Here is a 22,728-nt window from a genome sequence, read left to right as displayed (position 1 = left end):
CAGTTCAGTCCTACTACAAGGAGAAAACCACAGAACAGAAATCTGAAGAAGCCCCTTGCCTAGTGGGTTAGCAAGCAATAGCTGTATTGCAAGGAAAGCAGACAATACTTTTTTCTACCCAAGCATCAAACTCCAAGTAGCAACACTATTAATCTCAGATGTAAGGCTTAAGACACATGATCCTATCTGACCTTGGAGGTGGGACATAAGTCTATGGCTAATACACAAGTCCCTGGTGGCACCAGCTCAAACATCTACTTTTTTCAAAAATAATTTAAAAATACACAGTATGCAGACAGCCAACAATTAACATTATTATTTGTTCCTAACATTCTAGGATTTTCTTAATGCAAGTTTTCAAAGAAAAATGTTAAGTGAGTCAGAGACACACAGGTCTCCTTAACTGACAAATTTCTTCTCTAATATATGTAAACATTTTTATTCAGGCTGCTAATCACAAGGCATAGCAGCCTTTAACTCATTTGATGCCCCAAAACATAACTTCAGGAAGTTTACTGATACCCTTGACTAGTTAATTTCTTGGAGATTTTTTGATTTATTATTATTCCAAAGTAAGTTGTTAAGGCTCAGATGCTGAGAAATTTCTTATAGTCATTTGAAGCTGCTTCTTGCAAACTCTATTTTTTATATCTTGGATTCTGGCATCTGAACTCGCTGCTGAGTTTTAACAGTCCAGATTTTTGATCTTTGAAATATTCCCCAAAATAAATTTCTGAAATTAAACAACTTGGCATTACAAAGCATAATCACCTGTTTTGTTTAGGTTTGTTTGCTGTGGGGGAGAGAAGGGAAGAAAGAAGAGAGGATTCAAGGTGTTTTCAGGTATCCTCTGACCACTGGTGCGTGAGTATGCTCAAATCCCTTCCTACCATGAACTAAAACTATTTCCAGGAATTGCTGGTTCTATCATTTATACAATTTCATTACCCCTTGACTGTTTACTTGGCAGTATGTGCTGTCAAAGAAACACCGAGTCAAATGTGATGTTTTCAAGCTTAAAATTTAGAAGTCTCTCAAAATACTATTCAGTATTACTTTTCTCCAGATAACACACTCAAAACCAAGTGGCTACGTTTAAGTGTACATAGTACAACAGCTAACATGACAAAATAACAAGTCAGATTATTTTCTGAGAAAATATAATTAAGATGACACAAGAATCTCATTTAAATATTGATACCATGGTGCTATTGTGTCAGTCTTGATCTATTCGACATCACTGGTATTGTAAGTATAATTTAACACCACATCCCACCCCCTCAACCACAAAAAAAACAACTTTTATGGATTTAAGCAGTTGCTGGTTACTTTTGCTTCTAAGAGTAAAAGCATGTTATAGCACAGAATTACCTAACCTAGTCTAGATGGGCTAACTTGTGTCCTGAAAGCACTGTAGAGGCATTAATGTGGTATGTTAACGAAGCACCAACTTAGCTATATTGCAGCCTTTAGTAATGAACGATGGAAGCCTATGCTATACCCTGTGTTTGCTTCCCCTTCCCACAGTTCATCATAATTGTCTCAGTCTGATATAGGTAAGCATTTAAACCAGTTATCTCTCACCCATTTTTTTCTATCTGTAAACCAGAGACATTTGGCTATACTTCTCTCATTGGAGGAAAAACCCCCTCAACATATTGAAAATACTTCCATCAACCTCTCCCTGTAATACCTTCCCAACCTTCCTCACCTACATGCTAAATAAGGAGGGGTGACAGCACATACTCTGTGATATCCATCATGAGGGGATTGCTGGGGTTTAAAAGAAGTTAACTTGCTTCCTTATTGTAAAATTAATTCAGTGAAAGCAGCAACTCTCTGCAGTTCAGCATCTGCTTTTATACATTATCAGACACCTTCATATCTTGTGATGTGAATTTTGGAATGAAAGAGCACCTGTAAAAAAATCTTTATAGTCCTCAGATTTATCCTAACAAGTTAGTATCCCAGTGAACTTGGATTGATACCACAACTCAAGAAGAGCCCCAAGACACACGCAGTTACATAAAATTACAGGAAAAATCTAAGTGGTAGTTCATTGAGCATCCACAAGCACTTATGCACTGTGAAGATGGCTAGGAAGACAGGTCTACGTAAACATTTCTGAACTTCACAATCTGGTGTTTTTCATGATGAATAACTACTCCAGAAAAAGCAAATCTGAACGTACATACATACAATTTTTTTTTTTTTTTTTAGTAAATGTCTCAGTTTGCAAATCTTCACATTTCCATTGCCAGGCTGGGGAAGTATATACCATATAGTTAAAAACTCAGTCAGTTATACAAGATATATGTATTTCCACAAGGTAAGAAAACTGTATTTTAAACAGTTAAAATTAATCTGTCTCCCAGATAATATTATCCTTTCTAAGTTTCACTGAAATAATTATGTCCAATATCAAACTATATTGTGCAAAGAGATTTTCAGTTATATCTAAATGGCACTGATGAATGAGCAACCAGGAATAATCCAATTATCAGTAGCTTGAGCTGATGAACATTTTAATTTTCTAACTTCTCCTGTATTTATTAATAAGCTTTAATCAAAGCTAAGAGCAAAATTAGTGAACAACACTGATCTTAAATGACCTCTTCCTATACTCTTTTGGGTCAAAAGGGTATTGGACATTGACACATACAAGTGTAGTTAAACCATGCTTATTTTTTCTGCCCTCACTAGTTTATTCAGCCACAGGCAATGCTGTGAGTAAACCAGGAATTACCAGGAAAGCAGCAGTCACGACAGACCAAAGCGTTATACTGGAAATACCACTCTTACCTTCACACACTGGGCAGCACTCCCCAGGGACTTTAACAGGATTTAGACAGCTCTGCCCACAGGCCGTTGCAACGCAGTGTGGATCTCCATTGATGCACTGGCAGAAAGTACAGTCATCCTCTCGCCAGCGGTCTCCGTGAGCTTGGATCTGACCATTGGCATAGCAGCCAGCAGGGTTATTTACTGGATAAACTGGGTCTGAAATGAGAGAAATTGCAACAGAACAATAAGTTTTATCTTCCCTTTCACACCTAAACTTTATGTATGAATAAGTGCTATACTGTGATTTTACATTACCTAGAAAGGGTTAAGTGCAGCCACTACCAAACACTGAAAGAACCACACTGTGGTACAGAGTGAGAAAATAAGATGGGTAACAACGTAGGTATTTCAATATTGAAATTCACTGTCAAAAAAGTTGTCAACTTATACTGAACATTAATAAATTCAGCGTTCTATTTTTAAGTATTTCAGATCAAGTTTTGTATGTAACAATTATGACGCTTAACTTTTTGATTTTCAAATTTTGTTCTTCAAAACAAAATGAATCTTAGATCTATTGATCCATTTTTTGTACCAAATTAACAAATTCTGAGGGAAACTGAAAACATCTCAATGAACCATTGGAATGACTCCTGTCAGCATCACACCACTATTTTATGGTATGAGCAAAGATGAGACCTCTAGCACATTTCCTGCCCCAACAAGGAGACTGCTTTAAGCTACACCTCATCACAGTTTTGGAGATATACTAGTTTTCCTGAACAGGTAATCTGGCTCAGTTTTCCATTTCACTTCAGTTGAAGTTTTTTCCCCTTAAAAGCCGCAAGACCCACTTACCTGCTAGCAATCAAATTAAGACTCAGTTATTTAAATAACAGAAATCCGGGGGATGTACTTTATGTAAGATTTCTCATCAAGTTTCATGCAAATAAATAATTCAACTCTATATATGCTAATTCATGACTTGGAATAAAAGCAGCTTTTACTTGTCAGAAATAACACGGTTTACTTTTCAGAAATGCAATAAACAACGCTGATATTAATAGTAAAAAAATATGCATTATGTGAATATATGCAACTTATCACAGTGGCTAATAAAAAGGTAACTGTTAGACTCAAAACCTAAATATATAAGAATGTACAGTACTTAGGTTCAAGTTTTCAAAGCAAGCAATAATACAAATTACACATTAAAGCAAATTCAGTATATTAAAAACAATAAATACAATCAAAGCCATTTTTTAGCAGACATCAGATATCAGTCATCAAATAAGCACAAGACATTTACCCATAAGTCAATTTTCAAAAAGTGTTAAGTTTGAAGGACCTGGGAGAAAAGAGATGTCCTATCTAAAGGGAAAAAAAAGGACTGAATCATACTTGGAATATTTTTCTGAAATTTCATCACTCCCCTTTGGAAGGAAGGCAACACATTTTAAATAGTAGCAGTGCTAATAGCTGTTGTGATATAAACCACTGTATCACTTTATGACTGTATCAAACTCTCAACATTCAGAGTGTAACTGTGCACAACTTCTACCTCTACCTGACATTCATTCCCATCCTGAATTTTATTGATATTCCAAATTTTAGCAAAATAGGTTAAACCAATATAGAAACAGGTGTTTGGGAAAATAAGATGTTTGAAATGTTTCCTAATCTCTTAACTTTGCACCTTTTATGTTTTAGGATTACCTTGCATCTGTAATGAACTATTTTGACCCAGCCAAAAATTGAATCAAACACAAACAAATGAAGTGAATTTTATTATTCAACTCATGTATGGGATTCTGATTGACACTGGAATACAGAGAAAGCACAGAAAAGCCATATAAGACTCATGTTATTTTCAGTAGTCTTCCATGCAAGTCTAAGCACAAAGTCCCTGGTACCCTTAAAAGTCAGCAGCATTTAAATCTACACATTGAGCCCAGGAAATTTCCTGATGCTAAGATCTCCTATAGAACTTCAAAGAAAGTCTTCTTCCTGGAGCTGAGTCAAGAAGGGCCTGTGCCTGTATACACAATGCACATCAAATTTACCATTTGCCAGTTTTAAATTGTTGCAGAAAAGAAGAAAGTGTTATATTTCTTTATATTTCTATCATCAAGAAAAAAGTAGAAAACAATCACCTTGAAAATCAGTCATGAAATAATCAAGTAGAAAGGGAAGAGGTAGAAAAAAAATGCCACCTCTTCACCAACTAGAAAAGCATGAATGGGTGGGCTCTTAAGTATACATTTTGGCCATTTAAGTCTTACCTTGTCAATTTAGATGTCACTTAACATAACCTGAGTTATTAAGAAAGCGATCAGAACTTGCTTTTTTTTTTCTTTTTAAGTGTTTAAACGAACCAGGAAAATTATAATACATTAATGGAGCCAGTTTGCTAGCCTCACCTAAAATTTCCACTAAATCAAAAGGGATTTATAGTAAAAAAACAACATGTATCTTACCACCCAATCATTCAGAAGTCAGAAACTGGACTTTCTTGATTCAGTCCTACAAGCCCTATCAGAAAAGCATGAACAGAAAGAAGCAAGCCAACCACCGCTGGATGATTTGATGAAGGACCCTGTAACTTGGCACCTCAGTCAGCTGAGTGGAAATTAAATCACAGCCATTACTTGAAAAAGAAGACTGTAGTCAATAATTATAAACCATTATACATTTCATTCTATCTACTAAGGACCGGTCTTAAGAAGAAATTTCCACTGAAGGCCCAATACACAACAACTCAAATCCAAACAGAAATGTCAACAGGTTTTCTTGATAGTCTGAGTCAAAGGTTGCAAAAATGGAGAAATCAACTTTTAACATTGTATGATGATATGGCAGAACAATTTATTGATAAATCATAAGATAGCTCAATATTTAAATCACCAAACAAGACAAAGGACTTATGTAAAACTGTTAAGTCCATGTGGAAAATCAGCACCCACATCTGAGTATGACAGAACTGATATACAGAGCCCAGACACAATAGAAACATGGCTACATTGTTTATGTATCTATATACTTTGTCATAAGGATTTCATAATCCCAAATCTCAGAATATTCACGTATGTGAAAAATAGAAATAATAGAAAAAAACAGATTTTACATATTCTATAAAGTCAGCAGCTCATGTAGCAAATACTTTAGGAGTGGATCTGCACTTAGGAAGTGTTTCACCACATCAGATATGCCTTGTTTAAAATTTTTAAATCTGTCATTAAATGACAGTAGAGCACTGAATCTTTTTTTTTTTTTCTGCACAGCTTAAAGGCTCTTAAAAGTATAGGCACAACTGTACCAGGAAAGACTGAAACTGCCTCCAACTAAAAGTGATAACAATAGTTAATATCTAGACCAGATCTTAAACACAGGACAAACATGGACTTGTATCTCACAGAATCACAGAATCATTCAAGTTGGAAAAGACCCTTGGGATCATCGAGTCCAACCATCAGCCCTATTCTACAAAGTTCTCCCCTACACCATATCCCCCAACAGCTCATCTAAACGACTCCACCACCTCCCTGGGCAGCCTGTTCCACCGTCTGACCAGTCTTTCTGTGAAATTTTTTTTCCCAGTGTCCAGTCTAAACTTCCCCTGTTGGAGTTTAAAGCCGTTTCCCCTTGTTCTGTCACTGATCACCTGTGAGAAGAGACCAGCAACAGCCTCTCCACAATGTCCTTTCAGGTAGTTGCAGAAAGTGCTGAGGTCTCCCCTCAGCCTTCTCTTCCTCAAACTGAACAGTCCCAGCTCCCTCAATCTCTCCTCACAGGATTTGTTCTCCAGGCCCTTCACCAGCTCCGTTGCCCTCCTCTGCACTCGCTCCAGCACCTCGATATCTCTCTCGTATTGAGGTGCCCAAAACTGGACACAATACTCCAGGTGTGGCCTCACCAGTGCAGAGCACAGGGGGACTATCACCTCCCTACTTCTGCTGGTCACACTACTTCTGATACAAGCCAGGATGCCGTTGGCTTTCTTGGCCACCCGGGCACACTGCTGGCTCATGTTCAGCTGCTTGTCAATTGGAACCCCCAGATCCTTCTCCTCCAGACAGCTCTCCAGCCACACCTCCCCAAGCCTGTAGCCATGCAGGGCGTTGTTGTGGCCCGAGTGCAGGACCTGGCACTTGGCCTTGTTGAAGTTCATCCCGTTAACGTTGGCCAACTGATCCAATCTATCCAAGTCTCTGTGCAGAGCCTCCCTATCCTCATGCAGATCGACACTCCCGCTTAACTTGGTGTCATCTGTGAATTTACTGATGATACACTCTATGTCCTTGTCAAGATCATCAATAAAGATGTTGAACAGAAATGGTCCCAACACCGAGCCCTGAGGAACAACACCACTTGTGACCGGCCGTCAGCTGCATTTAGCTCCACTGACCCCCACTCTCTGGGACCGTCCATCCATCCAGTGCTTGACCCAGCAGACTGTTCGCTCATCCAGGCCATGGGCAGCCAATTTTTCTATGAGAATTCTGTTGGGAACTGTGTCGAATGCTTTTCGAAAACCCAGGTAGATAATATCCACAGTTTTTCCCTCATCCAATAGTTGGGTCATCTTGTCATAGAAGGAGATCAGGTTTGCCAGGCAGGACCTGCCTTTCATAAACCCATGCTGACTCAGCCTGATCCCCTGGTTGTCCATTATATGACTTGTAATGGCACTCCAGATGACCTGCTCCATGACTTCCCTGGCACCGAGGTCAGACTGACAGGTCTATAGTTTCCTGGATCGTCCTTTCTGCCTTTCTTGTAGATGGGTGTCACATTTGCCAGCCCCCAGTCCAATGGGACCTCCCCAGTTAGCCATGGCTTCAAGTAAATCATGGACAGCGGCTTGGCGAGCACATCTGCCAACTCCCTCAGCACCCTTGGGTGTAACCCATCCGGTCCCACAGACTTGTGTGCATCCAAGTGGTGCAGCAGGTCTCTGACCACGTCCTCTTCAGCTGTGCTGACCTCCATCTTCTTCCCCTCCCCATCTCCCAGCTCATGAGGCTGGGTGTCCAGGGAACAGCCAGTTCCACTGCTGAAGACTGAGGCAAAGTAGGCGTTGAGCACCTCAGCCTTTTCCTCATCCTTAGTTACCATGTTTCCCTCTGCATCCAGTAAAGGAGGGAGATTTTCCCTAATCCTCCTTTTGCTGTTAATGAATTTATAGAAACATTTTTTATTATCCTTAACAGCTATAGCTAAGTTGAGCTCTAGCTGTGCTTTGGCTCTCCTAATGTTCTCCCTGCATAACTTCACTACACCTTTATAGTCTTCATGAGAGATCTGTCCCCTCTTCCAAAGGCAACAGATTCTCCTTTTGCTCTTGAGATCCAGCCAAAGGTCCCTGTTTAGCCAGGCTGGTCTCCTTCCCCACTTGCTTGATTTCTGGCACACAGGAACAGCCCGCTCCTGTGCCTTTAAGACTTCTCTCTTGAAGTATGTCCAGCCTTCCTGGACTCCCCCATCCTTCAGGGCAGCCTCCCAAGGGATTTTGTTAACCAGTCTTTTGAACAGGTCAAAGTTTTCCCTCCAGAAGTCTAAGGTGGCAGTTTTGCTAACCCCTCTCTTTGTTTCTCCAAGGATCAAAACCTCAATCATCTCATGATCACTGCACCCTAGACGGCCTCCAACCTTTACTTCCCCCACAAGCTCTTCCCTGTTCACAAGAAGCAGGTCCATGGGGGCACCTTCCCTGGTTGGCTCACTCACCAGCTGCGTGAGGAAGTTATCCTCCGCACATTCCAGGAACCTCCTGGATTGTTCCCTCTCTGCTGTGTTTTGATTCCAGCAGATACTCTTTAGAATACTTAAGCCTACAACATTTGTATTTCAGCTTCTCTACATGTGAACATCATGTATCAAACCTGATATGAACCGATACACTAAAACATAAAAATACAAATACTTTTTAAAAGCATGACTTCCTACTTCCTACCTTACCACACTGATATTTCATTATCCAGATTTTATTTTTTTTCAAATCTCTGAGGAAGTTTTCAATAGTTTGTAACAAAAAAAGCCACCAAAACAGCACCCTTCACTAGATCTTGTGCTGACTCAGAAGGTCCAACTCTTCACAGCTGCCTCTTTTAGACTAATTTTTACAGGGTTATTTTCATCATTCTCTTTTTGGAATGAAGCATAACTATAATGGATCTTTTAGCTTCCTTGGTCCTGTAAGGAACTACTGGAATACTGATATTAAGCACACGGCGAAGTTTTTGAAAATGACATTAATAATTAGATTCCTCTCCTCTTAGGAAGAGATTTGACATTTTCTTGTTATTTTGCTTATTGAGAAGTCATTCCTAAGTTTACATCTAAACACAGGGACCAGGCATGCCTCACAGGCCTTTTGTCTGTCATGGCCATAACCTGCCTCCCACTGGGGTGAGACTGAAGTGTAGAGAACCAGCCCCATTTCCCTCTGCTGGAATTCTGATCACATTCTGGCAGAACATGTGTCAAATACTTTCTAGTGTAAGCAACGGGGTCAACATGAAATTTCCCACAGAATCCTTTTTAGGAGGACTGCAGGCCTAGCAAGCAGAGAAGGCTGTCAACAGGGCAAAGGAGGAAGAGAAAAACATTGAAGTCAGATTACTGTCCCGTTTCTTTGCTATAATTGTAGAGAAGGTGTATGCATTGCCCTAGCTGAACAGAACAAGACTGGAAGCAGACTGAAAAGCAACGGAAGCTTGTCTTGGGGTCACCACTGCTGCTTTGGAGAAGCCTGTGTAAACCTGATGCATAGATTAGGAACAGCTTCTTAAGACCTTTGGGAAGAAGGCCCCCAAAAAGTAATGCACACTTGACAATGTTTAAGGAAGTTCTGATACAGAAGGGAAAAGAAACTCAAGCAGCTTTTTATAAAAAGTGCAGTGTGTCAACGTCAGAGAAGCACTGCAAAGAACAACACAGCACACTTGGACACAGCAAAGATGTAGAAATGAAATGAACTAAGGAGGAATCTGCAAACTTCAGAAGAACAAAATAAAGCACTTGTTTGCTCATTTGCATTGGAAAATCAAATAAAAAAAGCATCAGAATTAATAAGCAAACAGGATTAAAAAGATACTGTACCTTCACACACTGGGCAGCACTCTCCTTCAGGCACGTAGTACCTGTCACAGTGTAGCTCACCACACTGGGCAGAGAAACAAATAGAGACTCCACCTTGGCATCGACAAAACCGACAAGCATCCATTCGAAACATGTCCCCATCATAATATTCCATGCTGTTAAATATGCAAGTTGGCTTCACTTCTGAAAAAAAGGAAAAAAAAAAAAAAGTATTTTACAGATATTGATAAATGGGAAATAGTTAAACACATGCTGCTACTCACAAAACCAGATATGAAAGAGACAGCTGATTTTTCTTTAATTTTTTAAACTCAAACCCATTTATTTTCTAAGAACATGGTATATTTTCTTGCCTGTTTCAACAATGGAAGATAATTTTGAATAGCATTTTATTTCTTTCAGAGCAATTATTTACAATTAAAAGTCTCAATTTTAAGAATTAAAATACTGAAGGTAGGTTATGGCACTAGTATTCATAGATGGTAAATAGCTGTGTTAAACTGTTCTCATTCTGGATGAGCCAGAAGATACTTCAAATTTCAGCACATGAAGCAATAGATTTTTCTGTTTCTGGTTCTTAAGTGTAATCTTCCTTTCTGCAGGACTTGGTACACAGGTGGATAAATTGCACTAAAGCTGTCTAATCCAGAGGGATATGTTTAAAAAAAACCCCAAACATATTCTGTGACTGTGTGATCTGTTATGCAGAACTGAATACTTCTCAGTTCAAGCAACCTGGAGCTGTACTAGTTAGCTCACATCTACACCCACCACAGAAAATAATCTCAATTTTAATAAATGCTTAAAACCAAGATGAATCTTTCTTGTATGCCTACATCTACAGCAGAGCCCTAATGTATAATTAAATCCAAACTTTGTGGGAAACTAAAAGCCTCTGAAAATTCCTAATTATTTTGGGAAAGACATTGCTTCGTTACTTTGTTAATATTAAAACAAAAACAAAAACAAAAACAAAAGAGAAAAAAGATACTGAAACAACAAAACTATTTGCAGATTTAACCACTTTTTAATTTTTTTTTTTTTTTAGACGTGTGATTCCAGATTACAAAGCAGAACCACACATCATGAACAGTCTCCTTAGGGCTTTTGACCTTGCAGTTACCTCACACATGTGAACTTTCCTCCACCTTCCACCACCTATTGTCAGCAGAACGAATTCTGTTCAACCAGACACACACAGAGCACTATGAAGATCCACAGCCCAGGGCTGAAACATTGTTAATCAAGAAATCGTGACTTCACAGTTTCATCAATACATTACTCAACAACTTAAGCCTCCTCCTTCTTCCTCTCTTCAGAATAAACTTTTTGGCCCTTCTGTGTCACTAGCCCAAGATGTCAGAAAACAGCTACCTGAAGTAAAACAGTATCTAGTAAACAGATGTATTTTTTCAGAAGCTACAAATCTAGCAGTCTCAAAAGCCAAAGGTTCTGCAAACAGGAAACTTTATTTCAGCAACTGAATCAAAATTAAACGCTACGAAACTGTAGATAAACCCAACAAATTTTATTACATTTGAACTAAACATAGCAAAGGAAAGAAAGGACAATTGTCTTTGTTGCTCATTTCTGTAGAATACATGGAAAAGCCTATTTACTTACATAGCTACATAGGGCTGAAAACTGCCCACTTTGTGGTCAGGTGATTTTTCTCTTTTGGTTAGTGCTCAAAATATAGGAGATGAAATATATTTAAGTGAAAATTCAGCATTTACAGATTCCTTTCCACCTACCCCAATCCTCTTACTTTTGGGGGCTAAAAACTTTTCATCTGAGTTACTCTTGACAGTGATACAGGTTTTCTTCAAAACTTTAAAGCATTTCAAGGACTCCAGTATTTCTTTCCACATACGCTTACACTGAGCTTCAGCCTTGAGCCAATGATTGTAAAGCACTGGAGTTAAAACTTGGAAGTATCCTGAGCAATGTTTGATTTTTATATGTCTGTTCTGTCTTCAAGGCATAATGTAGAAAGCAGCATTAAAAAAAAAAAAAAAAAAAAAAAAAGAGTAAGAAGAGGAAATACCACTGTGTCCGGGAAAACAGCTATGACCTCATTAGAAAGCAATTCACAGAAACAAACACTTGAGAAATATTTCAAGTTTATTCAGCTCAAGCTGTTAGTTTAAAAACCTTCTCAGAAAGGAAAAAGTGCCAACACAACTCAAAAGGCCTTTAATCCATTTGCTTCTGACTTTACTGTTTTTATTGCAGCTCTCCAGATTTTTACTGATTTCCCCCCTGCCCCCAAACAGTAGATCTGAATTCCTGCCTAGTTAGAAGCAGAGACATCATCTTCTATGAATTGTCATTCATTTTAAAAAAGTCCAAACAAAACCTAGCAAGTAACTGTAAATCCTGGAAGGAAACAGTATGCTTTATTCCTACAATGAAAACCACCACAGAATTTCACTATAGGTATGTTTTTGCTGTCCAGATTTATGATAGTGTATACATTCATACTACACTATTGACCTAAGCCTATACCTCCAGCTATGAGACAAGGATTACCTTTGTTAGAACCATATGTAAGACTGCAGTCTTCAGACTCAGTCAAGCCAAAACAAGCACTCAACGAAGAAGTTTAGCTGTAGATACTCATAAAGTAGAAGCCTAATGAAAGAGTGAGCACCACCCATGAAATTGTAATGATGCATTTCTTCCACAATGATACGCTGGAAGAATCTCTCAGTTCTCTCCTTTTTTTTAAAAAGCACTAATTTTATTATCTTATTGATCTGTATATGGCAGCCACCAAAGAGCAAAAGAACATAAAGCTAAGATTAAATAAATACATTTTTTCCCAAAGGCCAGTAACCATGAATTCACTAGTCTGCCAATAAAGAGAATACTACAGGTAGAATTCTTCAAGTACCAAAGCTCTGCTTCATGGCAAACTAATTTAAATTGACTGAACTTCATAGCACAAAGTGATTAAATGTATCCGAAACACCAAATCCTTTTTCTGATGCAAACTACCAGAATGAAACAGTAGGCATGACACAGACACCCAGGCCATGGATTCATGAACATGAACTCAGTGACTGCCAGCTACCAGATAACCCAGTAATACAAGATTGATCCAGACCAAGCAGAGATGTACAACTGCCCATCTGTGAAAGGAGACAGGACAGAGCGCACAATACCCAGAACAATACAGAGTTTACACTGGCTGTGAAGGACAGATGATACCCCATCTCTGTTTTTATATAAAGTTAAGCATGACTAAGAAACTGGACTTGATTTGGCATTAAAGATCCTGCCACAGAGTTAAATGAGAAATAGTTCTGGCACAAATTTAGCTCTACAGATCTCATGGTCACAGTGCTTTTGTTCTGGGAGCGACAGACCTAAAGGCAGCAGTGCAGTGAGCTACGCAGCCTCACACTATAGAAACACAAACCATGGTTATTTCTCAAGACCTTTGTCTCTCAATCTGAAATGCAAACAGACACAATCTGTTTTATCAAATCAGTTTTCTAAGGTATTTTACCTTATGATTTTAAAGCTAATTAAATACAGTTCTATTGGCTGAACTAGGTCAAAATAAAACTTCTGTTATTGAGATTTCTGTAGTTTCCCAATACTTGTGGTTTTCTTTGATTAGAGTCATGGAACAGCTCAGAAACACATGCAAGTTTGGCAATCCAGCCCTTGTGAGGCAGCATTTCTGCATATGGTTATGTCAAGTGCATGAAATGATTCAGGCATCCGTTGTCTGTAGGCAAGTTTGGGTATTTTTATTTTTTTTTAGTAGTACCAGAAATTCCAGCAGAATTCCCAGAGCAGAAGTGAGATTCAAAACAATTTTCTGTTGTTTAAAGGATTAAAAGGTTCGTCATTCTAGCACTTCAGATGTACCTTCAGTGTACAGAAGTATTTGTACCCGACTCTTGGAAGGAACTAGGGCAAGTGCTGTGAACTTTTGATTAAATGAAAGGGAAGGAAACCGATAAACTTGAATTCTATGTCTGTATAAATAAAACACAGAAAAGCTTTCTGTTTTTCAAAAGCTGCACTGATACAGGGAGTTTAAAAAAAGAGGATATATTTAATTGGGATTAGCCCATAACAATGTAAAAGAACAACACACTGTATATGCTTTTCTTTCCTTGCAAATATATAAAAACAAGCTAGGTATGAAAAAAAAATAATTGGGTTCTTACTCTTCAGATTGTACTGCTCAGTGCAGTGTATTCCCTATTAACAAAATTGCAGGGCCATTCTGAAAGTCCTTTGGCCCTGCATCTTCTGAAAAGGTCTTCCAAAAGCAGAAACATCAGAATTAAAACAAACCAGTAACTATCATTTGTAAATCAGTGTAATTATTTATGCATATATTTATACAATTATTTATACATAGTTGCACAGCTTAAAGGAAAGAATCGTTATTTTGTAGCACCTGGGGTCTATAAAAGATACTCGAGATGTTGAGGAAAATCAAATTCAGCAATTCACCTTTAAAACAAAGTGGAAATAATCAGATTTTTATAGTAAGGTTTCTAGCAGAGAAAGTCTGTATCATCACATTATAAACCACTTTTATATCCAGCTGCCACAATCTACAGACAGCGCCAAATTTCAACAGAAGTCTTAAAATTTTCTGTCCACCTCAGCAGCTGATCCCACTCCAGTAATCTTTAGGCAACTTCAGAAGACAGCTCTTGTATAGGTTGATATATGTAGCTTTTTTACACACAGTAGACAAGACTGCGAGGTGTTCCCCATAGAGACAAAAGACTTATTTTCAAGTCACTGTATCAGGTGGAGGTTGCATCGTGAAAAAGAGCAGGGAAAGATCCCCCAACAAAATCAGCTCTATCTAATACATCCCTGGCTTGATCTTTTCTTTAAAACCACTGGTAACGGAGAAACTGCAACCTGCCTATTAAACAGTTCCACGGTTTTAGTGTAGTAAACTCAAAGCACAGCAAGGGTAATTCAGGTTAGACAGAAACAACAAACAAACAGAAAGTTATTTTCCCAAGTTTCATCCCATCTTTAAGGTACATGTCCTACTGTTTTTTACCTTCCTCCCCTGTACGGATTTGCTGCTAAGAGGACTCACCCTGGGTGTCCCTGCCTCCATCCTTCTCTTACAGATAGAATGCACACATTTCTTTCAATTTTTTCTTCACCAAGTCATTCTTTTCAGTGTTTGATTGCTTCTGTGGCTATCATCTAGGCTATTCCCCCTTTGTACCTTCTGAAAATTAAGTAGTGATACTTTTTAACATCCTGCAGTAGGTTAAAGCCCTACCACAGAAGAACCCCAGGACAGCCAAAGGAAGAGCTGGGCCCACTGAGGGCCATGGCTGTGCTCTAAAACCCCCAAACAGCAACAAAATACTCTTGGAAGTAAGCCATGTTCTTCATAACTGAGGAATACATTTAAATCCCAGTAGTCTGTCAATCTATCACAGGAGAAAATACATATTATGATCAGTTTAGCCCTAGGCATGTTACCAGGACACACTCATCTGAAACAATCACATCACCACTAAAAGGGACTGGCGTGGCCCATCATTCATTGCCAGTACATCTGTGATAAGCCTCCAGTGCATGAGAGAAGTTAAAAATTGCAGGAAAAAAAGAATCCCCAAACCTGTAACACAAAGATGTGGTTTGGCGTTATAAAAGTTCTAACCATTTCTTCCATTTTTTGAGAAAATTAATTCTAACCGTTCCAAAATGTTGGCAACCCTGTCAAATTTAAGCATCTAGAAAAAGCTGACAGCCAGAACATTACTGAATACGTTAGCTTACCAAGAAAATTCATTTTGGCAAAAAAATTTACTAGTACACCTAAGTAAATACTAGAAGTATTTACTTCATATTTTTTTAGCTTTTAAAACCAGACAAAACTACATCTGGCATCAAATAATCTTTCCATATACCATCAGTTTCACAGAATCTAATATCTTCTCTTTCATTAATTGTCATGAAAGAAAGTTGTGAGTTAGACTTTGTCCTTACGTTATTTAAAACTCAGTCTCTACTACCCATTGACCGACCAATCCTCCAACTTATACTGAACCACTGTAAAAACTTTGATTTCACATCCAGATGTAGTCCTGACAATTGCTACCCCTCCTCTTTGGTTATTTATAGGCAACTACACATGGAATATATTTACATGCGATGTCTGGCCTTTCGACTGGCCTTCAGTTTTCTGCATTATCCCTTTCCTTCTGTTTTAAATGTAGGTGGTAATGACTTCCATTATTTCAGATACTTTTCCCAACTTGACTACAGTGAGTATAATTCAGGTTCTTACTATCTAGAAGCTTTGACATGGTTTGGCAGACTGACATACTTTTTTCCTGTACTAGATCAAATTTCCACACTGCTGTGGCTGGTGATTAGCCATGATTTTCAAGTACTGTTCAAATGTTTTGAATGAAGAAAAAACAAGCAAAACTGAAAGCCAAAAGCCCACCCTACAATCATTAAATCTCTCTACGTTTTTGATCCCAGATTAATTTCCTTTAATATTAATCTTCCTTTTATTAATTAGAAAAGAGTTTGTTAACTTTTGCTCCTTCTAAGCTGCATTTTGCATCTTGTTATTTTTAAGCAGGTGCCTACTTAAAGTCCACCACAAAATTCAGTGATTTTGGATGCCCAGAGAGAAATATGCAGTAATGTTTAATTAGGATTAGGACTATATTCAGTTCTCTGCTCTGGGACAGACTGTTACCTTGGTCAAATATTTATTTCTTAAGAGCACACGGAAAATAAGTTTAATGGAAGTGCAATTTAAGTTCTATCAGGATTAGTGAAATAAATAATGGGAACTCTGTGGTAATTAGCTGGTGTCTGTGAGGCGTTTCATTTGGATTCCATTCTTCATTCTGTAGGAAAGATTTTCCTTGCTGACCCGATACTCCCTATCAAATCCCTTCAGTACTCACTGATGCTCCCTTTAGAAACAGGTGACTCTTACTTCCCTTCAGAAACAGTGGAATCACCTTTATTACACTATGAGCTTAATAATGGAACTGCAATTGCTGTGAGATCAACAGGTGACAAGAAGTGTGATTAAAGAGGGATTTTAATCTCTCTTCCAATGCAGTGCTGTTGTATAGAGATGCAAGTGTGAGGAAAGCCAGGAGGCACAGAGAAGAGAGAAATGCCTTATTTATGTCAGCGATATCTTCTCAGATGAGGAAAAAATTTACACAAGTAGTTATAAAACACAGGTTATGTGTCACATCAAGTGACATGCAAGAGCTTGATGATTTAGGAGATCACTTCTGTACCACCATGTGATCATCAGTACAGCCTGAAACAGTATAGAGAAGGTCCCAGTCTTAAGTCCCAGGGGAAGTTGTCATCCTTTCTTCCCTGGATCAATGCTCATTATTTTTGTGCATACCTCAGGTAGTCCCATTTTCAATGGGCAGGGTGATGCAAGTTCACAACTCACCTCTGGGGAAAAGGGACATGAGTGGGGCACCAGAGCTACTTCTGGCAAGGCTGGACTCTCAAATCACAGCTTATGTGGCCATGGCAGAAAGCAGCCTGGTCTCCTCAACCCTGGACCACATGGACACATTAGCAAGGACCACTCTCACACGTGCAGTTTACCATCTTTCATAAAGCAATCGGAGATTCTTTCAAAGTAGCAGTTGTATTCAAGTAAACTTACTGAGAAGTGGAAGCCCTGACCGACAGAAGGAAGCAGCTGCAGGATGCCTGGTAATTACTCTCTCAAATTTCTAAGACGGAGCTCACAGTCAGTATGTGCTTTAGTGCAATTTACATACAAGAGACCCATGCATCAATATGTAATTAGAGAACAGGCAAGTCTGGATATCTCTTGTTTCCAAACACTTCTACTCTTGCTGCATGTGCAGCTTTCAAGCCCTTTAGATTTACTTCTTGATGCTTGTAATTTAACACAGAAGCAATTCTTTTCCTTACAAGCTCTCCCATGAGAAAAGACAGCACACCAGGATTAGTAGACAAATTTTGAGTGAGTAACATATTTTGGGTAGATCAGAAGAAACCTTGAACTAACTTGTGTAAAATGCAGTACTTTGGGAAGGACTGCATTTTGGGAATCTCTTGCTCAGTTTTCTCCAAATATGTATCACATACTACCTAGTATTCTCTAGATGGAAAGCGTATTTCAGATAACTCTAAGTAGGGCAAAACTTCACGGCAATTGCAATAACCCGCCTTTAAACAAAGCAATACACACTCACTTTCACTGAAACGTACACTCTGTTACAATGCACTGGAACCACACAACAGGCAAAATCTCATGTTCAGTTTCATGTATTAAGATGAAATTATTTGCTATAGATTTCCTGTGTTGCCTTATTTTCACTGTATCTAGCCTCATACTTCTCAGGAATGAACACATTTGACTCTGGGGGTAGCTCTTCCCTGAAAACTTCACTAATGAACACTACTATATTAATCTCTGATTCCCATATGCAACAAGCAGTGATGTATATAGCTATAAGCAGCTAGACCTCTAGTTATACTCATTTATGGCAGCCAGAGATGTAAATTTAGCAATTCATGCTTCTGACTTCTTCAAGCTAAAATTCTGTTACATGCACATTCTGGGGCTTGCCCTGAGTGTCATCAAGAAAGTAAGACTAGGAGAAACAGCCAGCCAGCCATCTTCTAAGCTAAGACAACTGACAAGATCACATCACTACCGTGTTGTAAATCAGTGTTTACCAAGGAACAGTTCCAGAGAGTTGAAAGGTTTAATTTACAAATGAATTAGTAAAGACCTCTCCTCTGACAAGGAAAAAGGAGCAAGAAACAACAAAGTTGCGGCCATCATCGTTGTCTGAGCTATCATTTTGACATCCAAAGACCAGGCAGGACATGCCCTGGGATGACTCAAATATTCATACTGGATAAATCACAACAGAGGAACTTCACTGCTTCAAAAGAGAACTTTGGTTTGATTTCTACCACCATTTAAACAATACAGAATTATTTTATTTACAAAGACGCTTTCCTTCAAAATGAAGATGTCAATACATGTCTTAAAATTGACCTTTTTAATTGACTGACCTTTGGGACAAGAACCATATTGTAACTAACAGTAATACCTGTGCATCAATTGTAACGATGCATTCTTAACCACAGTGGTGTTTTAAAAAGCACAAATTTATGTCTCCAGCCAGTATAACAGTTTTACATAAAATATTTCGATCTCTGCATATATTCAGGATGATTAAAATGTCACACAGAACTATTAGAATCATCAGCTCTCTAATATATTTTTTCTTGTCACTGATGAGAAAGTTGTTCTCAGCACTTTCTAAATTATTTCCTGTATAACAAAAATCCAAAAAGCAGCTCAGCCTATACAAAGATTGAATAGCCACCGACAGTAAGTACTTAACAACACACTCCAATTAAGTAAAAATATCAGGACCATTTTTAAGGAGGAATAAACGTTATTTTGGTGATATTGTCTACATAATTATATAACAAACGATGAGAAACAGCATATAACACGATGGAAAACATAAGGACACACCCAGTATAAATCTGACGCATGAAAATAATGATTAGTCTATTGACTTACTGCTGTATTTATAATCAAACAGGAACAGCAACAACTCCACTATCTGCAGAGTGATTACTGTATAAGTTTCTCTCACTGCAGATTAATATGCTTTTCAAAAGACAGACTAACCAAAAGCTAGTTTGAGACAGCATGTATTGGTAACAAAGATAACCACACAAAATCTACAGATTTATCATAGAACTTCTAAATCAGTTTTATATTAAATCCTGGAAAAACATTGGTAAAAGAATGACTATCTGCCCCCAAAATGCTGACAAAGAGAACATACTGTAGAGTCTCTACACAACACGTATTTTGCTGCCGTTATTCATTAATTATCCCCTCAATATTGGCCAATGCTGTTCTGCAACAAGAGCAGACCTCTTTCCCTACACAGTAAAGGCAGCCTTCCCATACTCTCTCTGCCTGCAACATGGCATCTATCATATTAGTACACGTTTGCAATAAATACTGCAGAAGGCTGGTCTGTTTTAACACTCTGCACATCATTAGGGTTACCTAAATACACGATTTAGTTACCCCACAATACACTATCTGGATTTTTTGCAGTCTACATAAATTTATTCATAACGGACGCCTTGATTTTAAGGTACCTCAGATCATCAGTATTACACCTAACTGCTTTTTTCTTCCCTTCCCCCCCCTTATTTAATTTAAACATTAAATATATAACAGCAGGAAAACTATACTAATGTGACTGAGCACATGTCCTTTTTATTCCACCCTCTTGCCTCTCTTCAGAGGTTTTCAAACACAGAAGTAACTAATAGAACTCACTGGTAACACTGATTACACAGCTTTCCCACTTACCATCTAAAAAGCCATTAACATGCATTTGATTAAAATACACTCTTTAACAAGGCATCTAATCCTAATTGGAAAGGTTGAAGATAAGGAAGTCAGCATCTTCCTGGCAGTTTGCGCCAACAGCTAACCACCCTCACCGCCGAGAACAGCATGTCCTAGATATTACAGATTTGGCTCTTGTTACTTTGATAGCAATTATTTTTAATGAAGTGAAGAAGTTTAAGCCTATCACTGTAAGATATTTTCTCCATCTGTCACTGATATCTGCTGTATTTTTTCTGCACTTGCTAGTATTTCAAGACCCTTCTAAAAACCAGAACTGGATATTATATTTAACTATCAGTCTCATAAACAACATTTTCCCCTCCTCTTCATTTTAAACTGACAGAAGTAATGGTAGGGATTATATATGCATATATATATATATCTATCTATCTCTATATATATATCTTTACCAGTTTGTCACTGCACTATTCATTTATTTAGTAAGTTCTCTTCAGAATTAGTTTTCTAGGAGTTTAGAGGTTTTAGAGGTGTGGCTTGCAGTATTTGTCCCTGATACAAGAACCGCCTAACTATCCTAACATGCACTCGAAAAAGCCCAAGTTATAAGGCAATGCAGATTAACTTCTATGACTGGTCTGTTCTCTTTACTAATGACCTGCCATACAGTCCCAACATCACATACAGAACTCCTCATAAGTAGTTTTCACAGATGCTCCCAGCTTGTTAATAAAAATACATATAACCTTCAGGCTTATAACTATTTCCTCCTTCCGGAATGAAGCATCATTAGTAATTGCACCTGGAAGTTTCTCCCTTCTAAATATACTTTCAAGTCATATCAAAGAGCATTATTTTAAAAAATCTGATAGTAGCATTAGGTAGCATAACGACAAATGCCCCTTTTTAAAAAACCACAAGTATTTAGTTTTTCTCTCCAGATTTCCCAGAAATTTTTTTTTAAAGAGGAACGTAGTAAAAAAATAATATTCATACTGGCCTGTAATATTTTAATACTGATGTTTTAAGGACATAAACAAGAGAGAACATTATCTCTTCCTACACACCTTAGTTTTCCTCCAATCTGGCCTTTCTGCTTCCCTCTGTGGCATCAACTTCCCTTCAAAAACTCCTATTTTTTCTGCTAATTTACTCTGTCTTCATAGGCTACTAAAGTGAAGATTAGGAATAGGAAAGCCAGGGGGGCAAGAAGAAATCCTGACCCAAAAGCACTTTGAACCTTTGGTGTGAGTTACAGTGAGCAATAAATCAATGATGCACAGGGCAACAGTGCTAAGACAGCTCAAGCTCACCATTAACAATGAGAAATTAATGTTGAAAATAGGATATGAAAATGACCAAGGAAAAAAAAAGGGAGCAATTTAAAGAGCTCTAACACCTGATATGATATACACTGCAACAATTTTGACAGCAATAATGGCAAACAGTTTGAGGACTGAAGAGAAACAGGAATGTTAGCAAGGTGGTTTGTGCCTTTGAGACTTCCACACTAGCAAAGACACTGTATCAGAAATGGGCTTTGCATTTCTTGCTGAAAGTACCATTGTAAATCCTGAATCAAACATTGCATTGAGGTGTGCCCCACAGATAAATAAACTTCAGAATGACACAAATATGAAACAAAGGAAGATGAGTATTACTTTAGTATAACAGGCAGTATATAAACAAAATAGGCAAGTTGCATTTAATTCTATGGTATCTATAATCTGATCCCAAATAGTGAAAGAATTAATCTGAAAGCTAAAGAATCTGTGATTCTTCATGATACAAATTCTTTAATTAATACGAAAGAAGTTAACTTTTATATATATGTAATGTCCCATTACATGTACTAAGTATTATTTTGAATCAGCATTTGAGTATTTAAAATACTGCTATGTGTGACTATCACAAACATTCTCCTGGGGCAATCTCTCTATGTATGTTTATGTGCATATGCAATGAAGAATGTAAAATAAAAGCTGTTTCAAACATATGATACATGCACCATTAAGGAAGAATAAATACTGCTGAATAAATATTAATTAGTAAATACTGCAGCAACATGTAAGTTTTACGCTTAGAAATTATCTGAGCGTGCAACCCTTCAGGAATATTTTTCCCTTTCTGCCTAGCAATAGTCAAATATCTAAGTCTCTTCCCCAACCCACCATATATAGCATATATGCAATTCTATATATATAGCATAGAGCAGTCCTGAGATATAGGCACTTGCGTAACACATTCAAGTTTTTTAAACATTTTCTAAACATTTATATTGGGAAGCAAAGAATGCTAATCAGTCTATTCCTACACTGACTTACAATTTCCAGAGGTTGTACATTCATGTGAAAAATTTGCAAATATTTCTTAAAGCAAACAGCATGTTTGTGCTTACAATACTGCAACAAGCAGTTACAGTGCTTAGCAAAAATTTCACTTTTAAA

At 37.9% G+C, this 22,728-nt stretch overlaps 1 protein-coding gene across 3 annotated transcripts in view; it reads right to left on the bottom strand.

Annotated features, from left to right (window-relative positions):
- CRIM1 (cysteine rich transmembrane BMP regulator 1) overlaps positions 1-22,728 on the bottom strand; it is a 196,529-nt gene that overhangs the window by 57,385 nt on the left and 116,416 nt on the right. For all 3 annotated transcript variants that reach the window (XM_074896908.1, XM_074896909.1, XM_074896910.1), the window contains 2 exons: positions 9,886-10,068; positions 2,803-3,000 (listed from right to left, as the gene is read on the bottom strand). In XM_074896908.1, coding sequence (XP_074753009.1) covers positions 2,803-3,000; positions 9,886-10,068 — 381 coding nt within the window. The remainder of the gene's footprint in view (positions 1-2,802; positions 3,001-9,885; positions 10,069-22,728) is intronic.

This window comes from Athene noctua, chromosome 1 (genome assembly GCF_965140245.1).
Source record: "Athene noctua chromosome 1, bAthNoc1.hap1.1, whole genome shotgun sequence".
Classification (NCBI taxonomy): domain Eukaryota; kingdom Metazoa; phylum Chordata; class Aves; order Strigiformes; family Strigidae; genus Athene; species Athene noctua.
The sequence above is the reverse complement of the archived record's forward strand: the minus strand, read 5'-3'. Positions and strand labels throughout refer to the sequence as shown.